At 43.2% G+C, this 26364-nt stretch overlaps 1 protein-coding gene across 1 annotated transcript in view; it reads left to right on the top strand.

The window, feature by feature from the left end:
- The window catches only part of LOC143924690 (cytokine receptor common subunit beta-like), a 106600-nt gene that overhangs the window by 8782 nt on the left and 71454 nt on the right, over positions 1-26364 (top strand). The window contains exons 3-4 of the mRNA XM_077449103.1: positions 18053-18147; positions 20940-21039. Coding sequence (XP_077305229.1) covers positions 18066-18147; positions 20940-21039 — 182 coding nt within the window. The 5' untranslated portion in view covers positions 18053-18065. The remainder of the gene's footprint in view (positions 1-18052; positions 18148-20939; positions 21040-26364) is intronic.

Here is a 26364-nt window from a genome sequence, read left to right as displayed (position 1 = left end):
AACTTTGATTACAGTGCAAAAGACAACGTTTTCCTAGCAAACGGGAAAAGCATCACCTCAGAAGGTAAGGGCTTCCTGAACTGCATTACACCACAAGGTAAACAGAGTATCCTTGTAAAGAAAATGTTCCAGAACTAGAAGGCAGCCTTCTATCAGTGAAAAGTCTTGCAAACAACGGTCTCACCATTAAGTTCCAGGGTGATGAATGCACAGTTTACAATAATAAGCGATTCCTCACAAAAGGAAAACGAAATGATCACCTATACAAGCTCATCACCACAGACCAGGAAGCCAATATAGTCTCTAATGACCTACACAGAAAATGTATTCATTTATGGCACAAGTGGCTGGGGCACAGAAGTCCAGAAGCTATACAGGACATTATAAAGAGAGGCTTATCAAAAGATTTGACAATAGCGCCTTGCAGAAATTCAAGTGCTGCATTGAAGCAAAAGCCACACGTGCTCCCCTTCCAAAGGCACCTCAAAGAAAAACTACCCACCCCCTACAGCTCATAAACAGAGGTATGTGGTCCAATGAAAACCCAACGTCAGGCGGGAACAGATATCTACTGAATTTCATTGATTATTCCAGGTACACCTATCTGATGAAACAAAAGAATGAAACATCAGAGAAACTTCAAGAGTTTGTTGGCATGTCTAGCAACAAATTCCAAAGGAAACCAGGAACAAAACGCACTGACAATGGGGGAGAATACATTAGCAAAGAAGTGACCTCATGCCTAAAGAGACAAGGAATAATATACCAGACAACCACACCATACACTCCTGAACAAAATGGTGTAGCAGAAAGTAAAAACCGCACAATTATAGAAATGGCCTGATGCATGTTGTCGGATGGCAACCTACCTCACAAGTACTGGGGAGAAGTAGTCATGACGGCAACCTACTAAAGAACAGACTACTCTCAAGAGCCATTAAAAGCACTCCCTTCGAAATGTGGCATGGATCAAAGCCTAGCACAGGGCACATCAGAGTGTTTGGATGTAAAGCATATGCCTATATTCCAAGTGCAAAGCGATTTAAGCTGGAGAACAAAGCCATAGAGGGCATTCTAGTAGGCTACAATGAGCAAATTAAGGGTTACAGAATCCTACACCCAAAGACTGACAAAGTAACAATAAGCTGTAGTGTTTTGTTTTGATGAGAACCCATCACCAGACACACTGATCCCTGAAAGCTGTGAAGTAAATATGGCAAGCAAACCAGAAGACAAGGTCGACCAAAGCGAACCTGTGAAGGAGTCTGAACAAGAGGTGGAACTCACAATACCCAAACCAAGTTCCCACCAGATCTTGCTGATCTGCCTGAAATCAGAAAATCCACCCGGACTAAAAAAGGGAATACCACCCACAAGCTGTCATACACTGTCAAAACACACAGCATACTTGAACCAATATCCTGGGAAGACATAGAAAAACTGCCAAAACATGAAGTCAATGAACGGAGAAAGGCAGCAGAAGAAAAATTAAGGTCACTTCAAGAAAATAAAACCTGGACACTCACAGAGCTCCCCTCTAACTGCAAAACTATAGAATGTAAGGCCGCGTACACACGCGGGGACTGTTCGCTCAACTTTGTCCGTCAAACAGTTTCAGCGGACAGTCCGCTCAAAATTAGCATGGACGGACTTGCCCACACACGACGAACGAACAGTCCGCTGAAACCGTGCGCGATGACGTGAACGGCACGTACGACGGGACGAAAAATACGACGTCCTATACACTGCAATGCAAACTTCGGCGTGTAAATCCTTTCTGAGCATGCGCGGAACTTAGTTTGACGAACAAGCCTACACACGAGGGGACTGTTCGCTGAAACAAAGTTTCAGCGGACAGTTTTTCGGAATTTCCGAAAAACTTTGTTCAGCAGACTGTCCGCTGAAACTGTCCGCTGAAAGCCCACACACGAGCGGACTGTCCGCCGAAACACTGTTCAGCGGACAAAGTTGAGCGAACAGTCCCCGCGTGTGTACGCGGCCTAAGTGGTCTTTCAAAGTAAAGTAAGACACAGAAGTGAATATACACAAATACAAAGCCAAACTAATTGCCAAGGGTTACTCCCAGATATTTAGTGAAGATTACGATGAAACATTTGCTTCCGTCGTAAAACACTCCACCATTAGGCCGCGTACACACGCGGGGACTGTTCGTTCAACTTTGTCCGCTGAACAGTGTTTCAGCGGACAGTCCGCTCGTGTGTGGGCTTCAGCGGACAGTTTCAGCGGACAGTTTGACGAACAAAGTTTTTCGGAAATCCGGAAAAACTGTCCGCTGAAACTTGGTTTGAGCGGACAGTCCCCGCGTGTGTACGCGGCCTTAGAGTGCTTCTTAGCTGGGAAGGGCATGCAAGTGAAAAACCTAGAAGTTAAAACTGCTTTCCTATATGGAGACATTAAGGAAGACCTCTAAATGGATCAACCACTAATATGGGGCGCTCGCGGAATGCTTCTTAATGCACTGCGAGATTGCAGTGCATTGCTGTATAATGATTGGCCAAAGCATGCATCTGACCTGCATGCTTTGGCTAATCACAGCGCGCTCTGCTGAGAGAGCCATAATTGGCCAAAGGCAGGGTACCTTTGGCCAATCATGGCTCTGGGAGACTAAGTCCACACCCCACACTATATAAGGCTGCTTACATAGCGGCCATGTATAGTGTGTGGACGGAGATAGATCAAGCTAGATTAGGCAGGCAGGTTAGTCAGTGGCAGTGTATTTATCATCTACCATTTATTATCAAGCAACTGTGTTTACTCTTTTTAAATCATAATCACAACAGAAACTACCCAAATTACCCTGATCAGAAGTTTACATACCCCAGTTTTTAATACCATGTATTGCCCTCTTTAACATCAATGACAGCTTGAAGTCTTTTGTGGTATCTGTGGGTGAGGCTCTTTATCTTCTCAGATGGTAAAGCTGCCCATTCCTCTTGGCAAAAAGCCTCCAGTTCCTGTAAATTCTTGGGCTGTCTTGCATGAACTGCACGTTTGAGATCTCCCCAGAGTGGCTCAAATATATAAGGAGATATGTCAGGAGACTGAGATGGCCACTCCAGAACCTTCACTTTATTCTGCTGTAGCCAATGACAGGTCGACTTGGCTTTGTGTTTTGGATCATTGTCATGTTGAAATGTCCAATTATGTCTCATGTGCAGCTTCCTGGCTGATGAATGCAAATGTTCCTCCAGTATTTCTTGATAACATACTGCATTCATTTTGTCATAAATTTTGACCAAATTTCCCATGCCTTTGTAGCTCACATATCCCCAAAACATCAGCAATCCACCTTCATGTTTCACAGAAGGAAGGGTGTACCTTTCATCATAGGCCTTGTTGACTCCTCTCCAAATATAGCGTTTATGGTTGTGGCAAAAAAGCTCAATTTTGGTCTTATCACTCAAACTGACTTTGTGCCAGAAGGTTTGAGGCTTGTCTCTGTGCTGTTTGGCGTATTGTTAGTTGTGATACTTTGTGGCATTTGCGTTGTAATGGCTTTCTTCTGGCAAATCCACCATGCAGCCCATCTTTCTTCAAGTGCCTTGAAACAGCCACACCACATGTTTTCAGAGAGTCCTGTATTTCACCTGAATTTATTTGTGGGTTTTTCTTAGCATTCCAAACAATTTTCCTGGCAGTTGTGGCTAAAATTTTAGTTGTTCTACCTGACCAAGGTTTAGTTTCAACAGAACCACTCATTTTTTACTTCTTGATTACAGTTTGAACAGATCCGTTGACAATTCTTTTGCTTTCCCCATGACTCAGAATCCAGAAACTTCAGTGCAGCACTGGATGAAAGATGCAAGGGTCTGTCAGGAGTCCAGAAACTCATTGACCTTTTAAAACACACACACTATTTACAAGCAAACAGATCACAGGTGAGGATAGTTACCTTTAACCACTTCAGCCCCGGAAGATTTGGCTGCTCAATGATCGGAGCATTTTTTGCGATATGGCACTGCAACGCTTTAACTGACAATTGCGCAGTACGCTGTACCCAAACAAAATTGATGTCCTTTTTTTCCACAAATAGAGCTTTCTTTTGGCGGTATTTGATCATCTCTGTGTTTTTTGTTTTTTGCACTATAAACAAAAAAAGAGTGTCAATTTTGAAAAAAACACAATATTTTCTACTTTTTGCTATAATATCCCAATTTTTTTTTTAAAAAGCTATTTTTTTTTAGTTGAGGCCGATAGGTATTCTTCTTCATATTTTTGGTAAAAAAATCGCAATAAGCATATATTGATTTGTGTGCGCAAAAGTTATAGCGTCTACAAAATAGGGGATAGATTTATGGAATTTATTTTTACTAGTAATGGCGGCGATCTGCAATTTTTATTGTGACTGCAACATTATGGCTGACACATGGGACACTTCTGACACATTTTTCGAACGATTGAAAATCATGCAGCAATCAGTGCTATAAAAATGCACTGATTACTGTATAAATGCCACTGGCAGGGAAGGGGTTAACACTAGGGGGCGATCAAGGGGTTAACTGTGTTCCCTGACTGTATGTTCTAACTGTAGGGGGAGGGGACTGACTATAGGAGATGACAGATCATGGTTCCTAGCTATTAGGAACTCACAATCTGCATCTCCTCACAGAACAGGGATTTGTGTGTTTACACACACATGGCCCTGTTCTGCCTCTCAAACCTGCGATAACTCATGGCCGGTGGTCATCGCGACTGCCGATCACGAGCATCAGCACCCCCGCAGTGCATCTGGTGCATGCGTGCACCTTTGGCAATACATTACAGCCCGAGCAATTTACATGACTTTTTTTTCCTTTAGAAATGTCATTTTGCTGCAGTACCACTATAAAAATTGGAAAATTGCGCTACTTTACAGGCAGACTAAGGGGGCCCCCTAGGCACAATATTTAAATGAATATTTCATTTTTATTGTTTCACTTTAAGCATTCTAAAAATCACTGCTCCTGAAAAAACTGCTGTTTTAAGAACTTTTTTTTTTTTTGCATTGATACATGTCCCCTGGGGAAGGACCCGGGTCCCCAAACACTTTCTATGGCAATAACTTGCATATAAGCCTTTAAAATTAGCACTTTTGATTTTTCACGTCCGTGCCCCATAGAATTTAATGATGTTTGCATGTTCGCACAAGCTTTTACTCTGTTCGCACGTTCTGGTGCAAGCTGAATCTGGAGTTGTTCGGTTCATTCGTAGTAATGACATCATAACTTGCTTTGAACAAGAAGGGGATTACAATCAGATAGTTCAGAAGCTGAAAGAAAATTTTGAAATAATAGAGCTAGGGAACATTAGCTACTATCTGGGAATGCAAATAAAGAGAGAAGAAGATGGAAGTTATCTTCTCAACCAATCTCAGAAAAGCTCCAAAATATTGGAACTACTCGAATCTTGCTCTAGTCAAAAGCAAGCAACTGTTGCTCTATCTTCAACTGAAGCAGAGTACATTGCAGCAGCACACGCATGTCAAGAAGCAATATGGATTTGTCAACTTTTTGTGGACATTGGGATAGACATGAAAAAACCAATTCCCATTTTCAAAGACAACCAGGGATGTATAAAGCTTACGTAATCAGAAAGGGTCAATCTTAGGACCAAACACATTGATGTAAAGTATCACCAACTGAGGGACAATCAAGAGCAAGGTGTTATTGACATTCAATGCTGCCTGTCAGAGGAGATGATTGCTGATGCACTCAACAAGCCTTTGTTGAAGGAACATCATAGTTATTTCCAGAGCTGAATATAATTTGACAAAGCACATGCTGTTGAGAAGGGGTGTTGGAAGAACAACATCAATCTGCTTACAAATTGTGAGTGTGGCACTGAAGGTGAAGGTGGCACTGTAGTATAATAGTGTGTCATCTATGGTAAGGTAATCAAAGGAAGCACCATCCTTATTGTGTTATATGCACTTGTTTGTGTTCTCTTCCCCTTCTATGATAAAATGCATGTAATGTATTTCTCCATGAAAGTAAAGGTGTTCTGCTGCATACAATAAGCTTCCAGCACATAATTTCAATACTCTGCATAACAGTTTCTGGGTGCTAAAGCGGCCGCATGGCTATAGTTCAATTTTTGCGTCTCAGTAAGCTAGAAGAGATTTTTTCACATCTTTGTGTTTTTTTTTGCAGTATTATTACTTATACAATTGACTCATTTCACTAATTTGTTTTTTCCCCCTTAAAATCTGCAGTAAAATAGGGCATAGTGCTTTTACATTTTTTCTGCAATTCACTAAGCAACGTTACTAAAACACTGCATGTGCTATTTCTTTAAGTGCAGTATTTTAGTAGTGAAAAAACATGCAGTATATTAATGCTGGCACCTGCGGGCATTCTTAACAACCAGGAAATAGTAAATAATGGTTATTAAGGAGCCGCCACTCGCGGTGTCCTTAACAACTATGACTCATCTGCTGTCAACAGGCGTGCTCTCTGAGAGCAGAATATAAATAAAAAGAGAGCCAGCATAATAAAAAAAAAGAAAAAGAGAGTGGCTCCCCAATCCATACCAGACCTTTATCTGAGTATGCAGGCCAGGCCACATGACCTCAACATGGGGGGGTGCTTTGGAGGGGGGATTCCACCTCCCTCCAAAGCACCTCGTACCCTCTCCATGCATCTTCAGTGCTGAGAAAGGGACTGGGGAATCTGTGTCCTCAGTCTCTTTCTCTGTCTGAAAGGGGAGATGTCAGGGGTCTGTTTAGACCCCTGATATATCTCACCAAAGCTTCCAAAAAAGTGTAAAAAAATTCAAAAACAATAAAATTTTAAAAACAAACAAAAAACTGACACCACTCATCCCTGCCCTACCAACACTGTGTACTGCTCCAAACCCCCACCCCAAAAGCATTGTGATAAAAATATAAGAAACCGAAATTAAATTGTAAAAAAATTAATACGTAAAATTAGAAAACTACTACTGACACCCTCCACTGCCACATACCCCCCACCTCCTTTCCTAGAGGCACTTGGAAAAATTATTGAAATAGTGATTTAAATTTTTTTTTTCCGTGATGGTGGGGGGGGGGAGGGGGTTGCAGAAGGGGAGCGCCACCTCCCTGAAATTAGTTTTTGCAGGTTGGGATGTCTGCTATAGCGGTATATGGCTTGGTCAAATTTCATGTCTGAGGTTTACAACCACTATAAAGCACAAACAAGGGCACTAGATCTTCTATTATTGGTGTCAGGTGGTATCAGGGACCATCGCAATAATCACACTTAACCACTTCATCCCCAGAAGGATTTACCCCTTTCCTGACCAGAGCACTTTTTGAGATTCGGCACTGCATCGCTTTAATTGACAATTGCGCAGTCGGGCGAAGTAGCTCCAAAACAAAGTTGGCGTCCTTTTTTTCCCACAAATAGAGCTTTCTTTTGGTGGTATTTGATCGCCCCTTTGGTTTTTATTTTTTGCGCTATAATCAAAAAAATAGGGACAATTTTGAAAAAAAAAAAATTTTGAAATTTTTTACTTTTTGTTATAATAAATATCCTCCAAAAATAAATAAAAAAAATTTTTTTTTTCCTCAGTTTAGGCCGATACGTATTCTTTTACATATTTTTGGTAAAAAAAAAAAAAATTGGGAGCAGACGATCAGTATCCTGTCATTAGGCAGAACGGGGAGAAGCTGTTTACATCGGCATCTCCCTGTTCTTGAGCTCCATGACACAATCACGGGTATCGAGTCTGCGGGTCCTGCGGGCATGTTCACGGAGCTTGCGGCAGGCGCGCTCACTCGCGCATGGTGGGAATTTCAAACTAACGCACGAGTAAGTTACTTTGCCCAGCCATGCCCTTCTGCCGACGTATATATCCCGACAGCGGTCTGCAAGTGGTTAAGCAAGATATACACCCATAGTTTTTCTTTTGTTCAACCAGCTGGTAAAAGAAAAAAAAACACATAGATCCCACCATCCACACAAGCGAGGTAGATGCAGGGATCTCTCCTGCTGCACTACTGCACTATTGTATTCTCATAGTGGGGGGTCTCCCCCACCCATCAGGATACACTGATAAATGCTGCAGCCATTGGCTGCAGTAGCTAATCTGCAGGACCATTCAACAGAAGCCAGTCATTAGATAGCGGTACACACATACTGAAATTCGGTATACGCAACATAATGCTGGCTAGAAATGGATTGTTTTTTTTTGTTCAGCCAGCAGTCGCTTGGCTTCAGCAGCTGACTGTTCGGCAATGCTTAGACTGACATGTGTTGAATGACAGTGGCTACCGATGGATCTCAAATTCATTTCCTGCTGAACCAGCCAAATTTTGAGCCATCTATGTGTAGCACTGACACCCGAAGGAGCTGCTGGTTTTTATTGGGCTTACCGTTACCTCACCTGCTCGCCTCTCCGTCTCAGGGATCCCGTTGGAATGTAAACCCAAAGAATGTTAGTTCCGACACTTAGTCCTTTTACAAGATTTTACAAGATTTATTTGGAATAAACACAAAGTCTTTCAATAGAGGGTTGGAGGGTTAAGGGGAGTTCAGGTACCTGGTAAATGCGGGTTAGAGGTATTTTCCTGATCCAGAGGACAAACAGCTTCCACAGACTTGATCCAGCAATCAACAGATAGGCCCCTCTCACTGACCTAGCAGCCAGTGAGATGCTCAAACAAAGTCTCTGCCACAGCTTTGTCAATTTAAATTGAACTTTCTTGTAATATTAAAGAACTGTCACACAGTATCAGTTTCCTTTCAGCCGAGCCGGTGATACTGTATGGTTGGTCATCCGGGTTGCGTCCTCCAACTAAGTTTCCAGGCTCCTCCAGAGATACCAGCCTTGTGCTCGGTCCTCTCCTGGAAAAGTCCTCCCCTGGATCCTCCAGTCTCTCGGCTTCTCCCCGGAGTAAGACAGCACAGGACCACCCCTTGATCAGTAGGCCCCAAGATTTTTGGGCCTACCATTTCAGTTGTGAAACCTCGGGCCAACCGGCCCGAGACACAGGAACATGCAGCACACACCCCAAGCCAGGAGGGCCATGAGGTCGGGATAGTGAACCCCGGAAAAGGACCCCAGAAAATTGCATCGCTACCTTAAATACCACCACCCAGAATGCACAGCAGGTGAACCAGTCCCACTGGGCTATTTCCGAGCAAGGTGGCATCCAATGCATCTGGCCTGTTGCATTTCTACACTTACCGGTGGTGACAGCGACACCTAAGTTCAAGTGGAAATTAGCGCAATCCAGCTGAACTGGTACAGAAACTAGAACTTTGGAATAATTAGCCTGAGCCAAACTACAGCTCAGACAACATAAAAAGGGAAAAAAAACAATAGGGTCTGCTCATCAGGAGCAGGGCGCTACATACTCCCCCCTCCGCATTAGACAATGTCCCCATTGTCTGGGAAAAAATAAAGACTCCTGAGAGTCTGATACCTGAACTCCAAATTTTTGGATAGGAAAAGGGAAAAGGGTAAGGCAAACACATAACATAATGAACAATTTCACACATAGGCAAGTTACAACACATATCTCCCAACACCTAACTATCTAAACCACCCACTCTCCAGCAGCTTGACAGTATATCTCGTTTGAATCCTGAAACAAAACACAGGAAAAGGAAAAACAAGAACATATACAGTGTACAACAATAGGAAGCAAAGCCCCATTTCCGTAAAAATTACACTTTCTTTCCATTTAGTTTGTCTGTAGTGTCTAAGTGCAAGAGTCCAATCTGTTGTGCAAACGTCCACCATCTAGTGGCAGAAACATTGTAACACTAGTCCTTTATGCAAGTACTATAGCCGGTAGACAGTCTTGACCCGAAGCTTCTCTCAAAAAAACTAACACTACCTAGCTAGTCCCCACAGTCCTTGTATTTTGTAAATTACTTTTTTATTTTTTTGAACTGGCACTGATAGAATAGTCACTGTAATCCATCACCAATAAATCACCAATAAAAACGAGGATCTGGCAAAGTCACAGCTTTCCCCTTAGCATCCACAGTTGTGTTGAAATATACAATGTTGTCCTTTCCCGGCCGGCACATGATTACTTTGTCTGCATAAATGTGTCTCCCATAGCTCCAATGTTGAAGACACCCAGTGAACCGATCATCCATGCTGGGAGAACATCCTGGCTTCTTGAAGGGTTTTGGTACTTTTAATAGTCCCAAACATCGTCAGCGTACCAGTTTTCTCGGTTCCTCTCAATCTCCTGCATGACCTCTTTAGGAACATAAGGGAATTCCAGCCCATACTCTGTAGTCATCCGTTTGTTCAGCAACTGCTGGGATCGAGCGAGTCTTGGCAGAGATCTGACACTTCCCAATCCAGGAGGCACACATGAATTCGGCGACTTTTGCACCATGGCATAAATGGGAAATTTCTTTGACCCGAACAAACTAACATCCTTGGGCAAAGTCTCACTAGTAGTAGCAGGGGTTTTCGACCCGAGGCGATGTACTCCTCGAATTTATGGCTAGCCAGCCAGATACATTACACTTTGAGGCAACATCATGAGCATTTGCCCACAGCATCTCCTGGGACATAGTTTCAAAAAGGTCATCATCCCCAGATATGTCAGACAGAAGGTCTATCTCAGAGTCCCGTAACTCTTCTGCTGGTACATATCTACACACAGTCCCGCTATGTACATTTTCCCCAGAGTTTCCATCCGTTCCTGTAGTGAATTCCTCTGGAGTGATCTCTTTCTCCGTATCCGGTCCAGGCAATCTCTGGAGTAGGCCTCAACCGTGGCTGCGGGAGGCTTTCCCATATCCCACCTTCTTTTGAACAGATGCAGTAAAGTGGGTAGTGGTAGAAGAAGCAGCTTTCATGATGTCCACAGTTGTTCCTCTGATGGCAGTAACAGCACAATCTCCCTCGGGAACACTTGTTGTAGCAGGCTTTGAGGATGTAGGCCCGGCCATAGGAGTAAATGTAGTGGTCTCCTCAGTGGCGATGCCCGTTGCCCAATCCCTCCTGTAAGCACGTGGTGGCACGGTGGATTGCTCCACCGTGAACAGGTACTCCCCGCAATGCAAGCATCGGACAAACAGACTCCACCTACAGCTCACGTGCCAGGCAGTGACCTGCAATCAACCCCTTTTAAAAAGTATGGCGCAGTCCAGAACCCTCTATTGCATAGATTTCCAATAAACAGTTTCCTTGAGTTGCGAGAGGTAATGGCAAATCCCGGATGTACGAGCTCCCACAAGTAGAACTGACCCCCGAAGGAGCTGCCGGTTTTTATTGGGCTTGCCGTTACCACACCTGCTCGCTTTGTTAAGCTCAGAATTGTTACAGAAGATACTGTAAGCGGTGCATGTTTCTAATACAACACATAGTGGCAGCTATTGCCACAGAGTTAGCCAACCTCCAGTGATGATCACCCTCAGTCGGCTTGCATGTAGATTGTTCCAGGAGCTGGAAAATCTGTGTGCAGAGTGAAGTTGGCAGTGGTTGGTTTTGAGATGACCACTGTCACATTGCCCACTGCCCAGATTGGAGGAAACAAGGGGTAATGTAAGTAATAGAATTGCTTCCTCTACCTCTACCCCTAGAGTTAACAAGCATTTCATCTTTTCTGTGCAGAAGGGCCCCAACTGCAAGGGATTTTATTCCATCCCATAGCTGGGCTTTGAATACCTTTGACTTATTTTTACAGTCCTGTGTCAAACACAGCAGTACCTAATATCTGAATCTAACAGGCAAATTGTGTATGATTAGTACCACCTTAGGAGCAGGTTTTATAAACTACATTAAACACATAGACAGCTATGTAGGACTTTGTATTTAACAACATTGAGAGCTATGTTTGTAAAATAGAAAACAATTCACTTTTCTGATGGCCAGAACTAAGTTTAGAACAAGTTTTGAATTTATATACACTTGCAAGTTGCATTGACTGGCTTTGGTTTAAGTCAGTGATTTCCAAAACTGCGGCCCTTTGCCTGCTTATATCCGGCCCTTGGGGCATTACTCCCAGTGACACCAAGGAGAGGGCATATTTCCTCCCACTGACACCAATGGTATAACACTATTCCTCCAACTAATACCAAGGATGGGGCACCATTCATCCCACTGATACCAATGATGGGGAACTATTCCTCCCACTAACACCAATGATGAGGCATCATTTACTCTTATTGGTGCCAGGGCATTTTCCACTCACACAGACAGACCAGCTCCCCCCCAAAAATGTGAAAAACAAGAGGAGAAACGGGAGAGTCCTTTTAATGTAGTACTGTACATGGATGGTATTAGTAGGAAGTAAGTAAGGTGAGAGTAGGCAGAAAAGGAAACAATTTACATTTGGTGAGGTTGAAAATGACCACCTTGCATGGCAGACGCAATCTTCCAAGTATGTGTGTGGATAATATCTTTGTCCCTATGAAGGACAAAGGGTAGGTCCCACTCAATATTTTTTGGAACTGGGTCCTAGGTTCACATGGGGGACATCAGGGGGGTGATCGGCTGGATTATAAAGGAGTCTGTTTCAATGGCAGAGGCATTGATGTTTAGGTCAAAGTCACTGTTTTTTATTCAGACATAAAATGTAATCAAAACATGTGTTTCATAGCTAAAATATGCCACTTCCTAAGTTTAATGATGTTCACACAGTTCTGCTGGTGCTTGTTTTCGTGTGTTCAGCAGCATGAACATTGTCCTTTCTAAAACTTCAAAATAAAAAATAAAACTTAAAACTTCAAATAAATGTATAAATACTGTAGATGCTGACTTTTAGGGCACTTACCTGTCCAGGCATTCATAGGTGTCCTCACCAGAGCCGATTCTTCAATCTTCTATCAGGTTCTGGTGCTGCCATCCTGACCAAGGGAAACCATCAGTGGAGCCTTTTTGCTTCACAGGCGGTTTCCTACTGCGCATATGAATGGGCCGCAGTCTTCTGGGACCTGTGAAGTTTCCCAGATGGCTGCGGGGGAAGGACGGGGGGGCCAAAACCAGGTACCTGCTCCCCCCCCCCCCAAAAGGTGCAAAATATGGCAGCGGAGGGGAGGAGGGGGCAGACAAGTGGGGCTTCCCCTTTTGGGTGGGACTCTGCTTTCATGTATGGCAGGTTTATTTACCCACTGATTTTTACTTATGCTTAGGAAATTGCCTTTATGTGCTTCTTAAGTCTTGGGGTTGCTTAATTTGTATTTCTGGGTATTACATTCTATAATATAGTTTATGTGCATGAACATCTTTGGAGAACTTAAGGTTTTTTTATTTTATTTATAGGAAATTGGATAAAATCTAATCATAAATATTAGGTCAGAAACCACTTACACTGTAACACGCAATTCTCTTTCCAAGCAATATAATTTTGTGTGTGCAAAAAAAAAATATATAAGAATAAATCTCAGATCGAGATCCAAGTGACTGCCTGCTGTTCTACGTTTGGAGTGCCAGAGGTAGCTCTCTCTGAGACAAACCTCAAAGGGTCTCAGATACTGGCCATTCCTCTGTCCTCAGCAGGATTATGGAATGTGTGGTTTGTGTACTTTCCTGTACTGTGCAGTGTTCCTAAAGTTGCACTGGTTACCTACAGCTGTGCAATTGTACAGGGTAACCAGGTGCCAAAGAAACCTTTCACATGGTCCCCAGCTGCGAGTCTTTAAGACTGTACAGAAAAATACCGCATGGTCCCCAGCTGTGAAGGTTTAGACTGTCCTCCAATTGGTGTTAGGACTGTTCTCTCATTAATTTAAAGAGAGATAAAAGGCACATTTTAAAAATTGTCAAGGAAGCTAGTGAAGAGTGCAATGCCAATGTTGTTGTGCACATTGGCACAAATGCTTTGTCCCAGAATGATGTGTGTTCTGTACAGAAGGATTTTAAGAATTTGGGCCAGGACCTTCAACAGTTAGGGTGTACTCTTACATTTTCAGAGGTCTTACCTCTCCATAATGGACAACAAGAGAAAGTACGTTGTCTAGCAAAGTTCAATGTTTGGTTAAAGGATTGGTGCAAAACTGAAGGTTTTGGTTATGTTAGTCATCATGCTAGCAGGTGGTCTGATCTTGAGCTGTAAAAGAGAGATGGTTTGCATCCCTGACACAAAGGCACTGAGCTCCTTAGTATGTAATTTTGTAATTTTTCTGGACATGCATTTAAACTGAGAAAATGGGTGCAGAGATGTAATTGGCGAGGAGCATTTCTATCTCTTCTTAAAAAAATGTGATGGTATGTGCTACTAAAGACTGGGCTGATGGGGTAGTCACTTCAGTTAAAATTTCTGGTGCTAAAAATAAAGCAGTAGATAGCAATGTTTGTTATGTCATGTGCACTAATGCTTGTAGTTTAGGCGACAAGCTTTGTGCGCTGGCAGCTCTTTTGCTTAGGCACAACTTGGACCTTGTTGCAATTACAAAGACGGTTCAATGATTCAAGTGGCTGGGAAATAACTATACCAGGGTATACACTATGCAGGAATGCCGAGTAGGGAAGAGGCGAGGTGGTGTTGCCATATGTGAAAAATAGCATAATGCTAACAATAATTCAAAAAACAAATTAAATACTCAGATTATGATAACTTGGTGAATGACATGATAACTCAAGTGGCAATGAAATTGAAGGTTTTGATTATGAGTGACTTCAAAATGCTTGACATTAACTGAAATTTTCAATTTGCTATTACAACCAGGGAGCAGAGATGTAATAGGGGCAATGAATAAGGTTTCTCTGAAACAGTTAGTAAAAAGCCCAATCCAAGGGGATCGTATTCTTTACATAATACTGACAAATGGGGATCGATTGTTAGATGTTGAGGTGGGAGAAAATTTGGGTTCTAGTGATTACCAATGTTTTTGGTTTGATATTAAAACAAGAACTGAAAAAGTTTTACATTTCAAAAGGACTGATTTTGCTGAAACAGAGGAAATTCTGAAAAATGAATTGAAAGGTTGGAGTAAAACCACAGGAGTCAGTAATCAGTGGACACTGTTGAAGTCTACCATCCTAGTGGAAAATAGATTGTATGTCAGGCAAATTAGTAAGAGTAAACAGAATTAAAAACCAATGTAGTTCACAGATACCTGTCAAATCCAGGTATTTGCTCCCACTTCCGGGCATAGATCGCCACACTTTCTGCAGCAAAGTACGTCATGTCCAGCCCAACCCCCCCCCCCCCCCCCCGCTGTCTTCTGGGAGGTACACAGGTCCCAGAAGACAGCAGGGACCATTTAGAGCATGCAGCGTGACTCGCTCATGCGCAGTAGGGACCAGAAGTGAAGCTGAAAGTCTTCACTTCCTGGCTCCCTTATCAGGAATGGCAGTGACATTCGATCCAAAGATCGGCTTTGGGTGCCGACATTGTGGGCTCCCTGGACAGGTAAGTGTACATATATTATTTTATATTTTTTTTTATTTTCCCAGGCAGAACTCCACTTTAAGAAATGAGACAAAACCTTTTTTAGTTTCAGCGAGGGAAGGAATAAATACAATGGGATCACTAAAACCATTTAAACAATTACTTCTGTTCAGTCTTCTAAGAAATAAATTGTACTAACAATAATAAGTTGGGGAATCATATTGGTTCTAGTAATGATGATTCCTGAACATAGGAGTAGCAGAGGAACTGGTTCAGTTAAAACTTAATAAAGCAATGGGCCCTGATGGTATTCATCCCAGAATCCTAAAAGAACTTCAAGGTATAGTTGTTGGACAATTAATGGTTCTTTTTAATCACTCTCTTCTAACAGGAGATGTTCCCCATGACTGGTGGACAGCTAATATTGTACCTATCCACAAGAAGGGTAGCCAAGTAGAAGCTGGCAATTATAGGCCAGTGGGTTTAACATCTGTTGTGGTCAAATCACTCCTGAAAAGATGGACCATTGATCACCTAAAAACATGCAACTTGCTGGAGGCAAAGCATCATGGCTTTACTGAGGGCAAATCATGTCCGACTAATCTCATTGAAATTTTTGACTATATCACTAATGTTATACACGTCACTTCCTAGTCTGTGCACAGGAAAGAAGCTTAACGGACCGAGGTCTGCTCAGTTCCCACCACTCCTCCCAGTGACACATGCAATGACTGCGCCGGGCCCACAGGTAGGACAATAAAGCCCGGTGAACATGGTGGGGGTGGTCGCAGCACAGTGGAGTGGTGGTTGTGGAATTGATAGGCGGCTTCTCAGCTGCTTGTATCGCTTCGACATGAAAGCTGGCAGGCAGCTTTGCCAAAGTACACGGGCCGGGAATGTGCAGAAAAACACATGTCTGCAGATCAGTTAAAGCTCTGAATCCCCAGCAAGGGGCTGGGGATTTCGATTTTACCCCCCATGCTGGAGCCCTAAGGTGGCTGTCAGACATGCACGAAGCTTAACAAAGTATAAGCGAAGGGCATACATGACAAGGTGAAAGTATACCAGGCTGCAGTGGGTTAAAATTAGGGGTTTGGTTTTAAAAAAAAGGTCAGTGCTCTTACCTGAGTGGACGAGCAGATGGGGTGATTGGAGGAGCAGGAGAGATAGTAGTTCAGGGGAGGAGGCGTCACTTTCAGTCTGAAATCGCCCTCCTGCCCTGGTGACCTGGTTTGGTCAAGGTTTCTTCCCGAGTGAGAAGGTTGGTGGTTGGGGTCCTTGATGAGGGTCGAAAACATTGGTCGATTGGTGAAACAGTCGGACCCATCTCAGGTATGGAGTCCTCCGGTTGGTCTTGTTCAGTTTAGACTGACCGGGTGTTAAGGTGGTAGGGGTCTGTGGTCAGTTAGGATTGTTCTCGAGGCCGTGTATGGTGGCTGGGGACTGAACCTAGCTTTACGGTATCACAGACTCCAAAGTTGTGGGTGATGGTGTCATCAAGGAACTGCAACCATTTTCTTCTTCTTCGATCTGGGGTGTTTATTAATATTCAAGTCTAATTATAATTTTGGTTTAATAAAAGGCCAAACTGGCCATTTAACTCAATACAGTTTAGTGTCATTATTGAAGAAAGGGGGGCGGTGTTGGTTATTTATTATTGATAGTAAACAGGTATATCTGAACTACCTCAGTCATGAGCCTCCTTATGGTTGCACCAGCCCTGCAGACAGGTATACCTCTTGCAAAGAGCAAAGCTGTGGTTATGGCACTCATGGATGAGTGAAATAGATTAGGTCTGTGTCTGCCCTCTCCATTGTGTCATGCAAACATAGCTTATGCATGACCAAAAAAGGTAGAGTTTACTACATTATTGGAGCTGAGCTATACAAAAAAAGAGAGAGAGCCAGCATGACGGATTATCACGGTACCACAAAGGAGGTAAAGAAGTAATACTTACCAATATATTTATTTACAAAAATTCATACATAGAAAGCATATGTTAAAAACATTACCATGTCATCTTGGTTACAACAATAATGGTTAAAGTGTCAGAAACCAATGGTTGACACGTTTTGCAAGACAGCTTTCTCAGAACCACAATACTGACTGATAACCAAGGAACCTTTAAAATGGAAGAACAAAAGAGATACATGTGTTAGACACAGATACCCATCCAGCATTGCATACATGTATCAGATATAAATCCAAAAAAACATGAAAAACAATACAGCCCCCCCCCCCCCCATTTTACTTACCTGAGCCCCATAATTCTGTTGGCGGCATCACACTCTCCATCTCTGCACGAGGTCCTGGCTCTTGATTGGATAGATTGATAGCAGCGCAGCCATTGGCTCCCACTGCTGTCAATCAAATCAATGACGTGGGCGCCGGGGGGGCGGGCCAAATCCAGAATTTGGCGGCTATGGATGCAAATGCTGGAATCCGGAGAGCACCTGCAAGGGGGTTATTCGATGCGCGGAGGGGCCACGAGGGCCGCCGGGGGACCCCAGAAGACACGATCCGGAGCCACTCTGTGCAAAACAAACTGCACAGTGGAGATAAATATGATATGTTTATTTTTTTTTAAACTAACCCTTACAGTCACTTTAATGGATTGTTATGTTTTTTTTTTTTTAAATAGGGTTATGTTATATGGCTATTCTACATGTAAATATTATATGGTTGTGATATTTTTTTATCAATTCTCCCATTTAATGTAGTGGTGAAAACAGCTGACAAGTTCTTTTTACACTTTTGTATTTTTAGGATTGATTTAGAAATGAGGAACTGTATTGTGACCATGAAACTGCTGATTAGTGTCTATCTGACAATGCATGTTGGCATTTACGCATGCACTGAAGGTAAGTAGGAAATGAATAAGTCAAGGAAAACCAGCAGTGAAAATTTGTTTGGCAGCATATGATTTGCAATCAGTATCAAAGATAAATGATCAAAATTGGGTTTACCAAGATCCAAGTGAGATTATGGTTATATTCACAGTTTATATTGCAGTGGGAGCATTTTACAGATTATACTCTTTTCTACCAACTCCTCCTTTCCCATTGACGACTGTATTATATTATGATGTAAATAAAATCACAACATGCTTTTGGAAACAATACTATCTATTTACTGTTTATCCAGTGGCCTAGCCTTACTATGAAGTTTACATATCAAGAGCCTTCAAAGAGAATGAGATAGAAGGTTGAAAACTGGGCTGCAGAGAGTCCTCTCAGCATCTCTCAACCCTTATGTTACTGAGTTTACCCAAAAAGTATTCAGAGGCAGTTAAAGTTAACCAAGTAAAGCTTCTCTATTAGGAATGGGTACTACTGCATTATAAGCAGTGGATACTGACTTATCAAATGGAGAGACAACAGATTCTACAACCCTAGATGCACTGTGCTTACCTGCTCCTTTATTAAAGTGGATGTAAACCCTCTCCTATACCCAGTGAAGTTAACATCCTCAGATGATACACAGGTATGAAACAAATCTCCCTACATAAATTTTACTTGTTTATCTGCAGTCTTCCACTTTCTACACTCTTTGAAAAGTGCAGATCTGTTAGAAATCTTTCTTCATCTTCCAGCAGTACATAGGGGTGGGTGGGGAGACTGCACTAACACTCAGGGCCATCTTTAACATTGATTGGACCCTGGGCAAACATTTTCTTGGGCACCCCTACATGCAATTTCGCTCTCCACATTCTTTGAGACATTCAATAAATAGCAGCTAGACTCAAAATTAGTTTACTAAATGAGATCAGGCAACAATTGCAATTTCTTGCCAGAGGTTACAGTGTATCATTTCCGCAAACTGTCTGGCTGCTAGAGGTTACAGCACACATTATGGGTCACTGTTTATTTTATAGAGGATACAGCACATGACTTCTGCTTGTTGATTGGTTGCTAGAGATTACTGTACATCAATACTGCTCACTGCTTGGTTGCTAGAGGTTACTGGTCATCTATACCACTCACTGATTGGTTCCTAGAGGTTACTGCATATCTTTACCGCTCAATAATTGGTTGCTAGAGGCTACAGCACATCATCTCCTCACTGCATGCACACCATGGACTGGGGAGGTGAGGGGGCCCATCAATAGACAGAAAGCTCCTAGGAATCCTAGGACTCCTGGGATCAGTGGCAGTGCTGGGGGAGGGGGCATTTGGATCAGTGGCAGTGGGATGGGAGGGGTGGGATTAGTTAGGAGGCAGTACACTGTGGCAAATTCTGAATCATATAAAGCAAAGCTCATCAGCATTAGTAACAGAACTTCCCACTGAGATATCGGGACGCAGCCCAGGACTAAAACTTCAAGGGATAAGGACATTTAAACCAGGATAGTTGGCAAGTATGAGGCAGCTGCTTTGGGCCCCACAATGATGATGGGGCCCAAGGCAGCTTCCGCTTTTGCCCTGCCTTAAAAACGATCCTGCTAACACTGTGTGAGAGCTGATTGGAGGGAAGGGATACCCGCCTCCACAGAAGCAGAGGAACGAAGGAACATACAGACCTGAATAGACAAGCTCCCTGCTAATCTCCCTCTAAGCACTCTTCCCAACACAAATTTTCAACTCTTATCTCATGTGTCGGAAGCACCAGAGAAAAAGGACACTTACGCCCCATACACACTATAAGATTTTCTGATGATTTTTTCCTTCAGATTTACCAAAACCATGTAGTGCAAGGGCCTGCCTGATTGCATACAAATTGAAACTCCTAAGTTTTGATCTCATATTATATGGTTTTGGTAAATCTGAAGAAAAAATCTGCAGAAAATCTGATAGTGTGTATGGGGCTTTAGCGCTTTGGAGAGAGATGTGTAAACACTACAGATATATGTGCTTAGATCAGATTTCGTGAATAGGGTTTACAACCACTTTAGGCGGGGTTCACAATATGTGTGGCCGCAGGGCACAGCAGGGGGTCCGTTGCATCCCTGTTCACCGTTTCAGGTCCAAATTAGGTCTGAATTTGTTCCTAAAACTGAGCCAAAAACACACAGCACCCTTCTGCTATGAGCTCTGCAGCTTCCCTGGAGATGTGAATGGGCTCCATTGAGAGGCAGTTACAATCTCCTGTCATGCAAATTGGTTGCGGGCATCCGATTTGCATAAGTGTGAACCCAGTCTCAAGAAAAAACCCTAATGCCGTTTGGTTTTTCCATCAGAATAAACTCTGACGTTTTTTTCAACGGAGTTTCAACAGAGTTCAGCTGAAACGGACTTGCCTACACACGATCACACTAAAGTCCGATCGTTTAGAATGCAGTGACGTACGACGGGACTAGAAAAAGGAAGTTCAATAGCCAGTAGCCAATAGCTGCCCTTGCGTCGTTTTTGGTCTGTTGGAACAGTTTTCCAGATAGAAATTGATTCAGTCGAAAAGATTTAAAACATGTTCTATTTCTAGGTCCGTCAGAAAAGTCTGCTGAAGCCCACACACGATCAGAATATCCGATGAAACGATTCCGTCTGACTTTTGTGTACATGGCATTACAGTGAGCAAACAAGTTGCTCTTTATATGATCATAACAACCTTTGTCTAATATTTGAATATGTGTATTTAAGATTTTGTTAGACTCTTTTCCCCTTTTCTCTTCTCTCTCTATTTCTTCATTCATTCATTTTTTTTTTACTTCATACAGAATATATGCCAGAAAATTTCAGCTGCTTTAGTAGCTTTGCTAGTTATACCAGTTGCACTTGGTACAGCAATTCACACCCTGACGATGGACCTTTCTTAGTGTAAGTAGGTATTTCTTCTTAAATATTAAGGAAAAAGTATCACACTTATTAACAGGCTATGTTGTGCAGAAAAGTGCTGTTTTATCTTTTCCAGAATGCCAGAATTAATGCTGCTTAACAGATTTTTTTGGGGAGGTTCTTTTTTTTGCATTGCAAATTACAAAAAGAAAACATTTTTTTTAAAGCAGCAAGTTTTTTATCCCAGCTTCAGGGCCTATATGGACTAAGGTATTAGCATGGTCCTGGCAGCATCAATAAGGTTCAGGAGTGTCCTCTAAGGGAGGAAAGGATAGCAGGCTTTGGTCACGGTAGATCATAAATAACGGCTAGCCCTCTTACACCCCTTTTTCTGGAGTGCATGCTCACCCCTTTAGAAACTGCAGCGAGCACTGGAGGATGTAAATAATGTGCCAATCCCAAACAGGCCTCTAAATTGGGGTTACATATTTTGCTTTATATGAGCACACATAGTGTAAATATTAATACTTTGGCAGCTTATAAATTGCCCATTTTTAACCACTTCGGCCCCGGAAGAATTTAACCCCTTCCTGACCAGAGCACTTTTTGCGATTCGGCACTGCGTTGCTTTAACTGAAAATTGCACGTTCGTGCGACGTGACTCCCAAAAAAAATGACTTCCTTTTTTTTTCTCCCCCAAATAGGGCTTTCTTTTGGTGGTATTTGATCACCTCTGTGGTTTTAATTTTTTGTGCTATAAACAAAAAAAGAGTAACAATTTTGAAAAAAAACGCATTATTTTTTACTTTTTGCTATAATAAATATACCCCAAAAATATATAAAAAAAAACATTTTTTTCCTCAGTTTAGGCCGATACGTATGCTTCTACATATTTTTGGTAAAAAATAAATAAAGAAAATTGCAATAAGCGTTTATTGATTGGTTTGCGCAAAAGTTATAGCGTCTACAAAATAGGGGATAGTTTTATGGCATATTTATTAATAAAATTTTTTTTTTACTTGTAATGGCGGTGATCAGCGATTTTTATTGTGACTGCGACATTATGGCGGACACATCGGACATTTTTGACACATTTTTGGGACCATTGTCATTTATACAGCAATCATTGCTATACAAATGCACGGATTCTTGTGTAAATGACACTGGCAGTGAAGGGGTTAACCACTAGGGGGTAGTGTAAGTGTTAAGTGTGCCCTGGGGAGTGTTTCTAACTGTAGGGGGGCGTGGCTACATGTGACATGTCACTGATCTCTGCTCCTGATGACAGGGAGCAGAGATCAGTGACACTGTCACTAGGCAGAATTGGGAGATGCTTGTTTACAATAGCATCTCCCCATTCTTCCTCCCCATGAGACGATCGCGGGTATCCCCCCTGAACACTGTACAATGTATGTAGCACACCCCTGAACTCTGTATGATGTATGTAGCACACCCCTGAACACTGTATGATGTATGTAGTACACCCCTGAACTCTGTGTGTAGTGCACCCATTGAACTCTGCACTTTGTATGTAGCACACCCCTGAATTCTGTATGATGTATGTAGCATATGTATGTAGCATACCCCTGAACTCTGTATTATGTATGTAGCACACCCCTGAACACTGTACGATGTATGCAGCACACCCCTGAACACTGTACGATGTATGTAGCAAACCCCTAAACACTGTACGATTTATGTAGCACACCCCTGAACTCTGTATGATGTACAGTATGTAGCACACCCCTGAACACTGTACAATGTATGTAGTATACCCCTGAACTCTGTATGATGTATGTAGCACACCCCGAACACTGTACGATGTATGTAGCACACCCCTGAACACTGTACGATGTATGTAGCACACCCCTGAACACTGTATGATGTATGTATCACACCCCTAAACACTGTACGATTTATGTAGCACACCCCTGAACTCTGTATGATGTACAGTATGTAGCACACCCCTGAACACTGTATGATGTATGTAGTACACCCCTGAACATTGTATGATGTATGTAGCACACCCCTAAACACTGTACGATTTATGTAGCACACCCCTGAACTCTGTATGATGTACAGTATGTAGCACACCCCTGAACACTGTATGATGTATGTAGTACACCCCTGAATTCTGTATGATGTCTGTAGCACACCCCGGAACTCTTTATGATGTATGTAGCCCACCCCTGAACACTGTATGATGCATGTAGCACACCCTTGAACTCTGTATGATGTAAATAGCACACCGCTGAACACTGTACCATGTATGTAGCACATCCCTGAACATTGTATGGTGTATGTAGTACACCCTTGAACTCTGTATGATGTATGTAGCACACCCCTGTACTCTGTATGATGTACAGTATGTAGCACACCCCTGAACACTGTATGATGTACAGTATGTAGCACACCCCTGAAAACTGTACGATGTATGTAGTACACCCCTGAACTCTGTATGATGTATGTAGCACACCCCTGAACTTTGCACTCTGTATGCAGCACACCCCTGAACTCTTTATGATGTATGTAGCACACCCCTGAACACTGTATGATGTATGTAGCACACCCCTGATCTCTGTATGATGTACAGTATGTAGCACACCCCGGCGCCCCCCCGTGAGCTGGATGGCTCACGGGGGGGTTAGCTGCCAGCTGGGAGGCTCGGTGGGTGGACTCGCCAATCAGTGGGTGGCGAAGCAGAGAGATTACATCATCTCTCACCGCCCTGCATCCTGGCAGTTCCGCCCTCACTCACTGTGCAGGCATGCAGGCAGCAGAGAGATTACATCATCTCTCTGCTGCCTGACTCAGACTGGGACACAGAAAGTGACAAGCCCTTTTCCCCACCTTAGCAAGAAAGTGACAATCTGCAACTTGTAGCAGGTGATGTGGCAAGTGGACAATCCGCAATGTGTGGCAGGTGACCTGGCAAGTGGACAATTTGCAACTTTTGGTAAGTGTGTGGCAGGTGACCTGGCAAGTGGACAATTTGCAACTTGTGGTAAGTGACAGTCCGTGACTTGTGGCAGGTGACGTGGCAAGTGGACAATCCACAATGTGTGGCAGGTGACGTGGCAAGTGGACAATCTGCAATGTGTGGCAGGTGACCTGGCAAGTGGATAATTTGCAACTTGTGGTAAGTGACAGTCCGTGACTTGTGGCAGGTGACGTGGCAAGTGGACAATCCACAATGTGTGGCAGGTAATTTGGCAAGTGAACAATTTGAAACCTGTGGCAAGTGACAAGGGAGGTGACATGTCAAGTGGTCAATCCGCAACGGGTGGTAGGTAACATGGCAAGTGGACAATTTGCAACGCGTGGCAAGTGACAATCGGGAACTTTTGGCTGGTGACGTCGCAAGTGGACAATCCGCAATGTGTGGCAGATGATAGTGGACAATTTGCAACGTGCGGCAGGTGACGTGGCAAGTGAAAATCCACAATGTGTGACAGGTGACGTGGCAAGTGACAATCTGCAACATGTGACAAGTGACAATCTGCATCTGGTGGCAGGCAACTGTGGCAAGTGACACACTCGGTGGCAAGCACTTATTCTGCATTATGGTGAGTTGAACTATTTCATTTTCTATAACAATGTAATAATACAAATAATCAGTTTCAATCATCCTGACACCATAACAACTATGGTGCCCTGATGATTGAAGAGCCAACATCAGCCATCGCCCAGATAAATTGCCCCCAACAAAAAGTATTTTCTGGCAGTGCCCCTCCTGAAACTAGACTCTGGATCTGCCCTTGGGTGAGGGTGAGGGGGGTGGCCATAAAATTTTGCTGTGGGGCCCTGTGATTTATAGTTACGCCCCTACCCTGAACTCTGTACGATGTATGTAGCACACTCCTGAACTCTGCATGATGTATGTAGCAGACTCCTGAACTCTGCATGATGTATGTAGCAGACTCCTGAACTCTGTACGATGTATGTAGCACACCCCTGAACTCTGTACGATGTATGTAGCACACCCTTGAACTCTGTACGATGTATGTAGCACACCCCTGAACTCTGTATGATGTATGTAGCACACTCCTGAACACTGTACGATGTATGTAGTACACCCCTGAACTCTGTACAATGTATGTAGCACACCCCTGAACACTGTACGATGTATGTAGCACACCCCTGAACCCTGTACGATGTATTTAGTACACCCCTGAACTCTGTACGATGTATGTAGCACACCCCTGAACTCTGTACAATGTATGTAGCACACTCCTGAACTCTGTATGATGTATGCAGCACACCCCTGAACACTGTACGATGTATGTAGCAAACCCCTAAACACTGTACGATTTATGTAGCACACCCCTGAACTCTGTATGATGTACAGTATGTAGCACACCCCTGAACACTGTACAATGTATGTAGTATACCCCTGAACTCTGTATGATGTATGTAGCACACCCCGAACACTGTACGATGTATGTAGCACACCCCTGAACACTGTACGATGTATGTAGCACACCCCTGAACACTGTATGATGTATGTATCACACCCCTAAACACTGTACGATTTATGTAGCACACCCCTGAACTCTGTATGATGTACAGTATGTAGCACACCCCTGAACACTGTATGATGTATGTAGTACACCCCTGAACATTGTATGATGTATGTAGCACACCCCTAAACACTGTACGATTTATGTAGCACACCCCTGAACTCTGTATGATGTACAGTATGTAGCACACCCCTGAACACTGTATGATGTATGTAGTACACCCCTGAATTCTGTATGATGTCTGTAGCACACCCCGGAACTCTTTATGATGTATGTAGCCCACCCCTGAACACTGTATGATGCATGTAGCACACCCTTGAACTCTGTATGATGTAAATAGCACACCGCTGAACACTGTACCATGTATGTAGCACATCCCTGAACATTGTATGGTGTATGTAGTACACCCTTGAACTCTGTATGATGTATGTAGCACACCCCTGTACTCTGTATGATGTACAGTATGTAGCACACCCCTGAACACTGTATGATGTACAGTATGTAGCACACCCCTGAAAACTGTACGATGTATGTAGTACACCCCTGAACTCTGTATGATGTATGTAGCACACCCCTGAACTTTGCACTCTGTATGCAGCACACCCCTGAACTCTTTATGATGTATGTAGCACACCCCTGAACACTGTATGATGTATGTAGCACACCCCTGATCTCTGTATGATGTACAGTATGTAGCACACCCCGGCGCCCCCCCGTGAGCTGGATGGCTCACGGGGGGGTTAGCTGCCAGCTGGGAGGCTCGGTGGGTGGACTCGCCAATCAGTGGGTGGCGAAGCAGAGAGATTACATCATCTCTCACCGCCCTGCATCCTGGCAGTTCCGCCCT

The sequence above is a fragment of the Lithobates pipiens genome, unplaced genomic scaffold, assembly GCF_037356315.1.
Source record: "Lithobates pipiens isolate NorthernLeopardFrog02 unplaced genomic scaffold, aLitPip1_a1.2 Scaffold_22, whole genome shotgun sequence".
NCBI lineage: Eukaryota > Metazoa > Chordata > Amphibia > Anura > Ranidae > Lithobates > Lithobates pipiens.
Note: the sequence above shows the minus strand (reverse complement) of the source record. Positions and strands in the feature narration are given on the sequence as shown.